The 14,307-nt window shown below is 38.7% G+C and overlaps 1 protein-coding gene across 4 annotated transcripts in view; it reads right to left on the reverse strand.

The window, feature by feature from the left end:
- The window catches only part of TUB (TUB bipartite transcription factor), a 111,009-nt gene that overhangs the window by 34,578 nt on the left and 62,124 nt on the right, over positions 1–14,307 (reverse strand). For 3 of the 4 annotated variants that reach the window (XM_075502192.1, XM_075502191.1, XM_075502193.1), the window contains exon 4: positions 4,768–4,902. The exons of the other annotated variant lie outside the window; for it this stretch is intronic. In XM_075502192.1, coding sequence (XP_075358307.1) covers positions 4,768–4,902 — 135 coding nt within the window. The remainder of the gene's footprint in view (positions 1–4,767; positions 4,903–14,307) is intronic. 4 annotated transcript variants of the gene reach the window in all.

Here is a 14,307-nt window from a genome sequence, read left to right on the forward strand (position 1 = left end):
GAACTTCCCCCCCCCCCCATCAGAAAGGAAGTGTTATAGTGAGAAGTGATGCTTCTTATCCAACAAATGGTGCTGCTTTCTTAGTCAGCCAGCATTAATGTAGTTGCTTGTTACATATAAAAATGGGACAGGATGCACAAATCAAAACAGACAGACGGGCGTGAAAGAGAGAAAAGAAACACGGAAGAAGCAAACCAAATCAAAACACGAAATAGCCATCCTGGCAGAAAAAGTGCTGTGTGTCAGAGCAGCTCATTTGCTTTCCGACTCTCATAAAGACAGCAGGGAATACCCAACACACTATATACGTTTAATGTACAACATAAGAGAAAATTGCTGGGAAGGTATTGTTTATTTGAACATTTTAAACACATCCAGATTGCTGATTTAGGTGACAAAAATCTTCATTTATAGTGCCTATGGTGAGTGCACTAGTGCAGTTTAGAGCAGGGTTTTCCTAGACTGTACTTACATGCTATAAGTGCAAGAGTGCTAGGATTAAAAAAAAAAAAAAAAAAAAAAAAAACAAACCAAAAAAAACCAAAAAAAACCCAACCAAACAACCAACAACTTTTCACAGAATGATTCCTGAATTTTCATATCAGATTTCACTTTGAATTAACTCCTGGCTTTGCATGGTTTTCTGGATTTTTTTTAAATGTTCCATTTTATCTTCCTGATTTGTTTTTGCCCCATTCATTGCACGTAGCCAAAAAAGCACTTTATCTGTTATATTTATTAATTTCTTCACAAATCTATGTTGGGGGAAAAAACCCAACCGAACAAAAAACCCCACACCACTATATATCTGTAATACTTTCAGGAATCTCAATTTTTAAAGAATCATCAAGGTACTTGATATCTAAAGATGCTCTGGTTTTGTATTTGTAATACTGTGCAGGGTGCATACTTTTAATGGGTTTCTGCTGCAACTATTTTCACTTGTTTGCATTATTTTTCTGTTGAACCATCTAGCGATACTGTACACCAGGTTCACTAATATCCTTAATCACCCCTTACTAGCGTCACAAATAAAACCAGAATTTGATCCACTATCTCCACCGGAAAGACAACCATTTTACATATTCGTTACATTTTGGGTTTTTTTCCAATGCTGAATATTATGTCAAACAGTAAACTGGGACACCAGAGCTTTCAGAAATACCAGTTTAATGAGCAAAGCTACTACAAAATGTCATCAATTTACTACATTTGCAGGCTCTGTCCCACAAAAATGATGTTTCTTTTTAAAAATAGGCACAGTATATACTGGATATCACCATTCAGCACGAAATACCAGTAATAATCACAGATTTAGGAAAAAATGCTAAACACCGTACTACCCATCACAGAATTACAAAATCCACTGACCCCTAACTTGAGAGGCGCAATCAGCTCTACATGAGCAATTAGCCATTTTCCTTTTCTTGCCTTATGTCAGCGTAACCTCATTAAACCTAATATTTCCCTCGCATTTGTCTTTAGCACATTGTTCTGATCATAGTTTCATCATTCTTCGAGCCACTTAAAAAAGCATTACACATTTAAGACCAAAGTACAATCATTACACTACAGTTTCAAGAGCTATTCATGTATAATTCAACGATTTTTGCTCGGAATTAGCTTATTATTCATAGGATCTGGTCTAAAGGTTGTTTTTTCTTAAAGCACAAAGAGCTTGGCTATGCTTAGAAAGGTAATGCTCACTATAGCTAAATACTAACAGAAACCTTTAAAATGCTATTTTAGCATGTAAAGTGCATTCACCCCTCAGCATTCATCCTGCTCTTTTACAGGACATACAAAGGTTACAGTCAGAGTAGTCGGAGTGGAGACAAAATCTGAAGCAATTGCAAAGCTAAAAGCAGAACCTAAAATTTTAAGATTTAGTCTAATTACCAATGAACTTCCTCCAACAAAATCTCTTGTGCCACAAAATAGTACAAAACCATTTAACCTTCATCCATTTTCATTAGTTAGATCTGAAGTTAGTAGCAAATCCATTCCATATTATTATAAAATCTTTTTTTAAGACTCACTCTTAAAAGTAACTGAAAAATTGATACACGTTCCACTACAGGGTTCTGCTACCACTTGCATTTTCTTCATTCCTAAGTAACACAAATTAGCTACGTCTGTAGTGGATTGATCAGTAAAATCCCTCCGGAATTTTAAAGTCGCATTCAGTTTTACTTTTTCATCCAATAACAAAATATTTTGCAGCTTCGATAAGGATGCAAGACTGGAAATCCAGTTATAATCCCCTGCAAACACTCCAAGTTTACAACACTATCAAAGGTAAACGAGATATGATTCCAAGGGTGAAATTATACATGAATGAACAGTTAAATACCAGTGTGCAGAGAAAGTAGATGAGCTGGGTGAGAAGGTGCTATGTGTATGCTCTGAACATACTTTAACTGACAGGGGCATTTGTTACTTTAGATCTGTTACTAATCATCAACATAAACTTCAGGAGAGGAGGTACTCAAAATTCTCTTTAGTATAACTGATGAATAACACCTCCGCTCTATGGAAACATACATAAGATGCAATTGATGGGCAAATGCTGAAGGCCAGGGAAGACCACGTGTAGCATAGCAGGATGAGCCATAAGAATTGCAGCAGAAGCAGAGGTTTCTATAGCTAGCAGTATTAGTTTCCAACACATAGAGAAGTATCAGCATGCAAAAGTTCTCAGTCTACATAAAGTGACATTCCTTTTACTGACACAACTTGCTTCTATTAAAATACGCCAATTTTGCCTGTCTGGGGAAATTTTCAGAAAATGAATAAAAATATTATTGGCTTATGAGAAAAATACTAGGTGTTACCGGCTGTGAGATAATAAAAAACTGTGCAACTCCTTCACAGTAAGCACACACTGCTCATGGAATAACCTGCCCACACCTAGCAGTGGAGTTCAGCGAGCTATCCAGCAATTGCAGCCCCAGCACGCCCATGACCATGTCTGCACAACAGCCCTGGCAGTCACGCACTCCAGTGATTACTGTTTCTTGCTACGTGCCTCACCAGGCCTGTGGCTAGGATTTTGTTCATGGAATATTTTAGCCAAGAGCTCATCAGAATACTGCCTAGAAAACAAGTGAGCATATACACACATCGGTGTTACGCAATGCAAATTTGTCAAATCAAACCTACTGTAACTGACCAGCACAATATCTTCAGTTCTGAACACAGTACAGACATAGACACCCCATAAAGGCAAAACAGGCATTATATGAGATGAAACAGAGCCGCAAGGTTATACAGGAACCATGATTTAAGTATTACCCTGCACAGCTCTAGTTACAGCCTAAGACAGTTTTTCTTTTAAACTAGTAGAAGAATTTTTACTCTTCAGCAAGATGTACTTCAAAATAAAATTTGGCATCTGTATTACTATGCCAGACTGGCATTACTTTTTACAGTAAATTGAGAAACATTAGCTTTCTGGTCACTTATTTTGCCAACAATTTTTACATTCAGTTAATTTTACCTTTGACTTTTACTTATTATTTTAAGCCCAGGTATTGACACACACCATCTTTTTTTCAAATATATGAATAAAGTCTTTACCTCAGGGCCAGACCCTAAAGCCTGTCTAAGCTAGGGCTTCCTTTGCAGCCAGAGGGACTACAGACATAGCCATGCTGTAGAATCAGATCTCAAGAATTAAGCTGCAATATGTAAAGGATGTGTAAAGGATTTTTGGTAAGGTAGGCTCAAGTCCTGCAGAATCCCTATAGATAAGCCCCAATACTCTGACCTCAAAAATTACCCTTATTAGTCCTTGCTGTCTTTAAATAGACTTGTCAAGGATATACACTGTTTTCTTACTTAAGCAATAATGGAGAGACTGTTGGACATACACAAGACAGGAATACAGTACAGTCCAGGCAGGATAGTGTTAAGTGGCCTTATCCAAGAACTGCAGATTACTAGAAAGGTATTTATTAATTTCATTAGTCATTCACCATCAAATAAAAAGAAACCATATGTGGTACAAAAACCTCTCTCTTTTTGTGAGTGTGCATATATCTATAAAATTTGAATACCTCCGAAGTAGCTCATGTTACTTCTTCCATCTAGTCTATGTAGCTCAAATAGTAAATCTAATAATGGCAATGTCATTTCTACCTGCCCTTTTGTCATTATCAATAGTGTATTTTTTTTGTCTACCTCATCTTACCCGAAGTCATTGCAGAAAATTTTTCATACAAACACCTCCCATATGTCGACCAGATGGGATAGAGTAACACTGGAGTAACAACTTGAAGAACCCCTTTGAGGATGTTATCTTTGTTTTGTTGACCTGATTTTCAAAATGCCCACTTAACTTCTAATTTGTATCATTTAAACCTCAGTAAGAGTCTGGAGAGAAATGACTGCAATCTAAGGCTGCTTCTCCAAATTACATTACATGCAGATAGTCTAAAAAAACACATTGGTGTAAGGTGGTTCTCATTTCTTTAACACTGCAGGAAAACACCAGCATCTTTCCATCAGTACCTTTTTCCTCCTCTGCAATTTGAACTAACAGTCTCCTTTGGAAAAGACTCAGTTTACAAATTTTAGCCCTCCTTCACTCCCAGGTTGTACATGCCGAGACAAGACCAAGTCGCTCACATTTTCCAATCTCATAAAACTTTCAAGAAATTACTTTTAGGTGATTTTCAGAAATTCAAAGAAATGAAAAATAAAAATAAGAAAAAGAAGTATTTTGCAGTCAATTCAACATCTGATATTCAGCCACATGCAGCTAACCTTTGTGTTTCCCTTTTTTCTCCTTTCTGGTGCTGCCAGTCTGACAGCTCGCAGCTGCTGCCTTGGTTTTTTTAGTTGGTTTCGGAGCTTGGGCATCCACTACCACCTTTACATCTTCCTGTTCAGCCTCCTGCACTGCTTGAGAGATTCAGGGTATCCCACCAAAAAGAAAAACAGAGAAGAGAGAAACAAAAGAGAGAGAGAGACAAGAGAGAATGAATTGAGAACTCTGTGAAGGCATAAAAGAGTAAGCAGACATAGCAGAGTTTGGTATTTCAGACATTTCATGCAGAGAGGAGAGTCAAACCAGAATTTGCAAAGCTACGGTAAAAACCTGAAAGTGTTAGGTTGGCTGGGATGTATTTCCTAACTTTTTTCCTCCTTCCAATAATATATCAGCTCCTCATTTTCAAGGCAAAAGTGACATCAGAATATTAACGTGTTGCTGAGCTATTGTAGGAAGCACTTCTCCTCATAGTAAAGCTCTGCCAGACTGATCATCAACAGTGGCAGCATGAAGGCAGAAACATTTTATTTAGACTTTGTAGTGCCTATGCTTAAAGCTACATCCTAACCCTGTAAACAAGGAATCATCAGAAGGTTGTTTTCAAAACACATCTTGCACAATTCTATATATCACAGTATGATGAGTAGAACAGCCATGCATTTTATGGTGAAACTATACCCAAGCTGAAATTAAAAACTCCTTCTACTTTGTAACATACACAAATTAATTAATTCCTTAGAAATCTCAACACAATATGCATGGCATAAACGGTGAATGTCAGCATAATTCATGCAATGATAGTTGTTTTCAAAGTAAAAAGAGGCTTTATCATTTTCTAAAAGCATGACACACTTTGAGGTCAATATTTGAATCTGTGAAAGCAACACACACAGTAACTCTTTCTTCTGGCCAGGGCAAGCCTTGAAATGAAATAATATTGTGTTTACAAAGGCATAAAAGCAATTATCTTTGTGAAATACGTAAAGGAATCATCAAACTTCACACCCCAAACAAAACAACCTGCAGGTGGGCACTAAGAGATTTTGGTGCCAGCTGCTGGTCACTGTTAATGGCTGAGCCCCACTGGCTTCACGTGGTGACTGTGGTTTAGAGGAGTATCACCCTGGCACTTGGGGCCTCCCATCATCCCTTTCTTTTTTCCAAAACTAAAGTGCTTTCTTTAAAAGAATAAAAAAGTCCACTAAGGAACCTCACTGGAATTCTTTCACTGGTTGCCCATAAAATTACTTTAAAAATATCCTGACAAACTTCATAAACCCCCAAAAGACCAATGATGTGAATCTCTCTTTGAAGGGAGAATTTCTCCCTAGGCTTCTGGTCTGTGAGGCAACTTTCTTCTTCACCAAATCCTTCATGCACAAGAATAGCAATAGAAACACCCAGGAGATTCTCAGAGGAGTAAGATGAAACGGATTTAGCCATGTCTGTGTAGACTGTAGCTTACAAACGCACAGCTACCCTCCCCAGCACAGCAATCTGTTATGAATAGCATGACATTCACAACACAATGAGCATCTGAGGCACTCAATAAACACACACGCCTTTTCACATTACGCAGAGGAAGAGTTCAAGTTTTATAGAGAATATATATTAAATTAGTAGAGGAGTGACTAAAAGCCCAAAGAAACAGCTTGTCACTGCCCAACTCCTCATTCCTGTCTTTATCATAGACTAATCACAAGACTGCGGTCCCTTTGCTGAGTGTAAAGGAGCACTGGAAATGAGTAAGACATAACCAAAGGAGTGAGCGCACGGGACGCCAGGGAAAATGCCACATAAAAGGCAGTGCACTGGGTCCTATTTCCATGGGCATGGCAGCCTCGGACTAAGCAGGGAACCAAAGAGTCCGTACTCCACAGTCTTTAAATAGGTGTGATTTGCCAACCCAGCAATCTATCCTATATTTGTAGCTCAGTCTCTCTTTAAAAGCTAGGGTGTGTTCTTTTAATTGTTTTAAAGATGATAATCCACATTATAATTAAATTCAGTACTTTACAAATGACCTATATTAAATGATCAGACAGTTCTCTAAATCGTTTTCAATATGGCCATATTCATTCACTCAGATGAAGCATCATTTACTTGGTCCACAGCAATGATTAATCAGCAAAGGATGAAACATTCTGACATTGTTAATTGAAAAGTTGAAGACTTATCTTCACTATCTTGTCAGCCATCCTTTGATCTAACAAGTAAAAGCCTGAAGCTTTTTGAATTACTTTTGTCTCATAACTTTCAGCAAGAGATATCGAAGTACAGTGATGGAGCTCCAAAGGACAGAGAAGGAAATACTGCCATTGCTTTACTCTCTAAGGCAGAGAACAAGATTTCAGTGCAGTAGCCATTTGGAGCATATACCATCACTGCCGTCTATGGTAAACAGGACTTTCAGACATAAGTGATGGAGACTGCAAAATAAGATTTAAACCATAACTGTGCAGACACTGCAGCTGGGTTCATGAAAGGTATTGGCACAGAATTTCCTCTTTCTAAAGGATGCTTTTCTGAGCTTCACCATTACATTTAAAGCACTACCTCTAAAATAAATCCAAATCTAATCCCAAAATACCATCTCCACCACAAAACCACCTTATTCTTAGCTATTAACTATCCGGCAAATAGCAGACCTCGGCTAAGGCTTATCCACTCACTAATGTTTTCTCTTGTGACTGCAGATATCAAAGAAATTACGTAGTTTTGCCTACAAATTCAGTTCAGGACAGCACTGAGCGCCAGGGGACTTGGCTACATACTCGCAGTTAAGCGCAGGGTAAGCACAGGTCTTCCCCTGCCCGTAAGCGCTGACCTCCCCCAACAGCTCAGGCGTAAGTGCTGCCCGCTGAAGTGTGGTAGGAAGTGAGAAGTTTAGGCAGCACAGCAGTTCCTGTCAACAGGGCCAGTCAAGACTTCGATCCTTGCAGAGGAGTGGGCAACGGGCTATCTTCTGAAGCCTGCTAACCTACCGAGAGAGATCTGTGGACCCACCTTGCTCAGTGGGTCCAATAGATTTAGATGTGGAGCAAAGTACAGAAAAAGAAAGTGTCCTCTTTCCAGTGCCTTCTCCTGCCCTGGAGAGTTGTAAGAATAACCATTTCTAATACCCTCTGTACTTGCTCTGCAGCTGGTCATTGGCATGTGGAGCTTTGAACTTACTGAACCAGCACTCCTTCTGGTCTGTTTTTGCAGAGATGAAGGGATAATTGAGCAATTCATAGAGGCAATGGTTATCCTCAAATATGTCATCAGGGGATCAAATGTCCTCCCTCTGCCCTCTACTACATCTTTGGATCACTAAGTAACAGTCTGACAAGAATTTCCCTTCTCAGCAGGATGGGAACCTTGAGGCAAACTCTAACCTGCTTTCTCCACAGACTTTAGATAGCCCCATAAAATAATTTACAGCTCCCCGCAAGAAAGCCTGACTAAGGAAAATGAGATAAACTGGCCTCCCTAGATAATATTCACTGATACGACAATATGATTATGTCCTTAGTTGGATGTCAAAAAGTTAAAAATACTTAGGACAAATACTTGTAAAAATACACAGGACAAATAAATTAAGAACCTTAAATGCAGCTATACAGGGATGGAGTTTCAAAGACTGTCACTCCAAATTGCATTAATTTCAAGACAAAAAGAAATTTAGGCAACTTTAAAAATCCCTCTAAATAGTTATCTTAACCAATAGGAGACTATATTTGAAAATCTAGCCCGATACTCCATGTGCCCCACCCCAAATTATTAAAATCTTCACTTAAAAAAAACCCCACAGATTTTCCTTTTCTATTAGAATTATTTGTTTGTACTAGAATTTGCATTTAGACAAGACAAAAATGGAGGAGCATGTGCTGTGGTGAGACAGAATTCCAAACAGGAAATAACACTGGACTCTCAGATCTGGTGTTTCATTCTCATTTGGATTCATACATTGTAAGAAATAGTTTTGAGATAAATGGCAAGCTTTCAAATAAAACAATGACATTATTTTAATTTTAGTGTTACTCATCCATGTTCATCAAATCAAGTACTGACTACTAACCTCAATACAGTGTTATAAAAAATACTTTTGGGGAGACAGAAAAGAGCACAGATTAATCAAGGATCTGAGCTGAAAAGAAAAGAGGAACAACAAACAAATAATCTATTAACATAGTACAAGGTGAGTGTAGAAGGACTTGCATCAAAGCAGAGAAGGGCAGTGTCCTGGCTTTGCCTTGCATCACCAATGGTCTAACTGCTAAAAGTGGGAAAAAGAAGCCTCTCCCGTGAGAGTTCTGTGTTGGATAACACTGCATGTTACAGGGATAAATCAAACAAAAGGATGCAATTTGTAAGTAAGTAAATAATCTGTGATGCAGACAACACAAAATTGAAAAAAATATTGGAAGATAGTCATCCACACATATTTCAGTGAATGAAAATAAAAAGTATGTTTTTCCATCTGGCCTTCATGATGAGACGTTCACACAGGAAATGAGTTTCAAAGTAGCATACAATGAAAATGCAGATTTTTTTTCCATTTGCATGACCATTTTTCTTTATATGAGTGCTTGCACACTCTTACGATCTTAGAGGAAGAAACAAACAAACAAAAATCTATGAATCATAACTTAGCAATCCGTATCACATAAAAATGCCATGTCCTAAAAAAAGGGGGTTTGATCAGTACATTATGCAAAGAGTGAAGTGAGTGAAAAATCACAAAAAGAAAAAGATTTTTTTAAATGGATACATTAAAAATTTGTACAGTCTGTCTGGAAAACACCTTAAGTAGAAAGAGGCTGAACCAGATGATGAGGTATGTGATGCAAATCCTTAGCTCAACTGCATAAGGCAAATATTAATTCTATTTACCAACGTCCTCTCAAAAGCAAAAGTGAAATCTAGAATGACTATCATGCAAAGAAAGATAAACTGCAGTTCAGTCAGGGTGTACCTTAACAAATCAATGCAAATTGGTTGTCCTTTTCTTACTGTTGCCTGAGATGCTCTTGTGTTTAACTATAAGAATGGCTTGCTATTTTACTTTGTGAAGTTCTAGCCTTAGTGAATCTTGCTGCTTATTTGGGCTGTCGTTCATTATTACTTTATTTGATCAACTTAGATCCTGAACTGGTCTAGCATTTCTACAATCATCTGAAAGACACTGGATTCTACAGAAACATTCTGAAGATGGGCAAACCCAGTCTATTTTCCAATGCAAAGAAATATTTTTATTAGTTTTATATAGACAATAAAAGTAGTTAAATACAAGGGCCTGAATTAGGGTGAGGACTCTGGTATGTTAGGTACTATTTAATCACATACAAAGATTTGATTTCTGCTTCAAGATGCTTATAATCAAATGCACTACCCCTGCAACTAGTAACTTACAGTCAGATTCCAGGTTCCCAAAAAATTATATTGCTCATACATTCCCTATGGCTCCTTGCAGTTTACATATCTAACACTGGTGTGTTGATCAGGCTGATTTTACAAAGGTGAAAATACTTGTGAGTGAAACTGAATGTGAACGGGCTCAGAAAAAAGGAACAAGCGTACCTGAGAACGTGATGCTGCCTAAGGACATTATCAAAAGCTCATTGCTATAAGGAGACTTCCTCAGAAAGAACAAAGGAGGGAATGAAACAAAAGATTCTTCTTAACCCCCAGGTATCTGCTGTCTGCCCTCAGGGAGGGGGAAAGAAAAGGAAGCATGTGAAATGGAGAGTTAATAGTGATGAATTAGACTATTTGGGAAAGCAGACAACTAATAATGAAAGCTAAAAATATCCATGAAAACCCTATGCCAGGAAGGACAATAAGAAATTACATAATTATTTTGTGTATCGGGGCCCTGAGGGCACGACTAGGCTTTAATTGCCCTGACAAGCCTCCCTGGGGGCTTCTGCCCACACCCTGCCCATTGCCCACCAGCTCTATTTCAGCTCAGCCCAGGGCTATGCTGAACTGTGCGTGCTGCTTCCCAGCTGGGTCTCCTGGGAGGACCCTGGCACTACGCTGTCGGTAGCTCATCTGCTCGATGCACCCCTTGTACGTACACTGCAGCCTTGTCCCCTGGCCCCGTCTCCTTTCTGCCCTCACTGGCACCCTGCAGGGCCCTGGCCCCGGTTCACCCCTTGCTGTGGCTGGGACCGCTGAGGATCCTGTTAGCAGCAGCCAGCTCTGCCAGCCGTCTTTGGAGCCTGTGGGATGGTGCCCCCTCTTGCGAGGGCATTGCCTGTGCTGGGGTCACCCTCACCGCCTGGCCCCTTCTGCTCCCCAACACAGAGATTGTCAGAGGACAGAAAATAATAGCTAGTTGTGAAGTACTAACTGAAAGTAAATCTACTTTAAGTGGAACTTCGAAGCAGAGAGAAGGGAGTTTTTCAAGCAATTGTGAGCAATTGTCTCTAAACTTCCTTCTCAAATCTTTCAGTAGCAAGAACCACAAAAAGACCTCTGAGCCACTTGCACCCGCTGCTCTCTGATCGTTGCTGCCAGATTAGTTTGTTTATTTTGGAAATGTACTAGCACAGTAAGGACTGCTGATAAATCAGAAAGATGCTTTAAAGGATGAAGGTGAAGAGACTGCAGCTGAAAGGGAGATTTCAGAATATATGCTTATTGGAAGTTAAGTATTTTGCCCACATGATACTTGGAGTGCTGCCTGATCTCTCGGTATTAATAGTCTTGTTCACAGAACATTCCTTGCTATCTTCAAAAAATAAACTAATACCTTTTCATTTCAAGGTCAGTGGAAAACAAGGATGGAGAGACACTGTTTTGATGAACATGCAAATATATGGTTTTTTTAATGAATGGTTAACTCATATCATCTTATAAAGTTGACAGTTTGATAGTCATCAGAAAACTCTCTCTCATCATTCATGTAAAAGAGCAGAATGACACGTCCAATTTAACAATCCGGAGCTTTGACTTGTCATCAGAAGTCTGTTCAACACACCACACAACCATTACATCTAGATGTGCTGCCAAATGTCAAAGACGGAAAGTAAGAAAGTAATTTTGCCTTTTTACACACGGTTAATCTAAATGTCTAAATTGGAAGTTGCCATGAAAATTACTCTGAGAGTATCTAATTGAAAACATTTTTAATTTCAAGTCTTTAAAAAAGAAAAAAAAAAAAACACAGCTGCAACAAAGTATGGTAATATTAATGAAAGCATATCTGGCACTCATTCAAATCCCTGCCTTCCTCAGTGCTGTGAAAAGAAAAACTGCTCCCCAATGGAAATTCACCATTTTCACAGAAGTAAAATTACTCTTCTCTGTAAAAATGGGCTTTCATAATTTGCATTAAATGTAATTAAATAATGTAATTAAATTGTTGCAGTAACTAGTGTATCTCTGCATGCTGCTTGGCTCCAGGAACACTCAGTATGTATTTGCAATCCAGATTGAAAAGAACTGTACTCATAGCAGAATTTTGCAATGTCATACCAGGCTAAAATGTTTCTTCAGGTTTTCAACAAACTTCACAAAATAAGTGGTGTAGAGATAGATGAAAACAAACCAGCAAATGTGACTGTGAGGCATTACAGAATGGCAAGCAAAATTTAATAAAAACTTTAAACAAACAGGTAGCAATATGTCCTTATGAAGGACACCGAATCGAAAATAAAGAAGAACACAAGAAAGAGAGGACAAAGCAATTTGTAAGTGACCTCTCCTACACAGAAGGATTAAATTTATTCCAGTGAATAAATGACTTTGTTGTCTTTTATATACAATGTAAACTTAATAGCAATACAAAATGTTGTTATTGGTTCTTATTTTGCTATTTATAATGATGAAATAGCGATGAAGTTGCATTTGGTACTGCAAGAGAGAGAGGCGTTATTTGTAATAGTAACAACTGGAGCCAAACCTCGTGGAAGTTAATGGAAGGATACCTATCACTTGAAATGGCAGGCAGATAATTTAGGGTCTAACCTACAAGTATGGTCCCAAAACTATATTATACCAAATATTATACCAAATATTATACCAAACTATATTATACCAAAACTATACCTCCCTTGGGGGGGAGAAAAGGAGAAAAAAAAGGGGGGGAAGGACACTGCATTCATCATTTTACATGAACAGTTTCTGTTACCTCCATGCACTCAGCTTTGTCCTGAACTTATCTAGAAATACTGCCATGAAACTACTTCTACTACTGTGCCTATGTTCCTAGATGCACAGATTATAAAACAAGAGATGCTGTTCCCATGAAATGTATCTATATAATCCTTTCCAAACAACAAAAGCAATTTCCTGCACGCTTGGTCCTACCTGATCTACAGACACTGACAGGCAAGCACTGTGTTACCTAACTGGCTGATACGTGAGCTCAAACTAACCACTTATGGACCCGAGTGCCAAGGATTCATTTGACGTCAGGTTGGCCTGTTCAACCTAATGTCAGTTCCCACAGATAACTCAAATACTTTTGTTGTTATTAGTTAATTAGGCATTATGCCAACAACCAAAAGGTTTTTAAAAGGTATACTATGTGCAAGTCATTGACAAGCTACAGCATCTAAAAACGTTTACCTGTAGGTGAAACATGAGCAGGAACTAAGAAATTATCTGTCTAGAGACTTGTGCACGGTGAATTCTGCAGAGCCACTTCCTCAGTGGAAGGGCACCCATCTCCTTAAAAGTCTCACGGCACTCAGAGGAATTGCTAGTAACACTTGGCAGGGAACAGAGGTACCGTTTCATCCTACCAACATGTCACCTCGCTGCTTTGAAGGTACCTAGGAAAAAGTACGGTGATCCTGGCAATACTCCTCCTTACTCTGTGGAGACAGGCTTTCAACAGAGCCATTTCTTTATTTATTAAACTAACAAAAAAGAAACTCAGAAGAGCCCCGCACCTGCTCAGTTTCATGCTGAATTCAACTGGTCCCAGCATCTTCAATCCTGAGCAACACAAGTGGGGGAAAGTCACATCTGTATTATCCCCTTTGTGAGCTGCCCCAGCTGAGCTCAGTCACAGCCCTTAATTACTATACCTCCATCCTATTGCATCTGAGATTTATTTGCACTTCCCTTCAGGTTCAAGCTAGATGAAGCAAAATACACATGCAGCCAGAGGACTAGTAGCAATCACACTGCAACTCCCTGCAGAAGTTCCAAGGCAGCTAAGGACTCCTTTATGTGGAAAAACTTAGGATCAGGTTTACTAGTGAAAAGTGCTGTTCTACTATACCTACCTACAAATAGCTCACCAGGCCGATGTTCTATTCCAGAACAAAAGTGACTTTGACTTTTTACTCTACACTCTGATAATTATTCTGGAATAATGAAATGAGTTTTTATTCCAGAGTAGAGTTGCCCACCAAGGAACCATTGCAGCACAGATAACTGCATCAGAATAAGCTATGGCAGTGTACGAAAGAAAATTTCCCTGTGCAGAAAGCCTAACATCTCAGAATTGTTGAGATGTTATCTCTGACCTACTTTCCTCAAAGTACCATAGAGATACCTCCACACAGGCATCCAATTATTTGTTGAAATCAACA

The sequence above is a fragment of the Mycteria americana genome, chromosome 5 (genome assembly GCF_035582795.1).
Source record: "Mycteria americana isolate JAX WOST 10 ecotype Jacksonville Zoo and Gardens chromosome 5, USCA_MyAme_1.0, whole genome shotgun sequence".
NCBI classification, from domain to species: Eukaryota; Metazoa; Chordata; class Aves; order Ciconiiformes; family Ciconiidae; genus Mycteria; species Mycteria americana.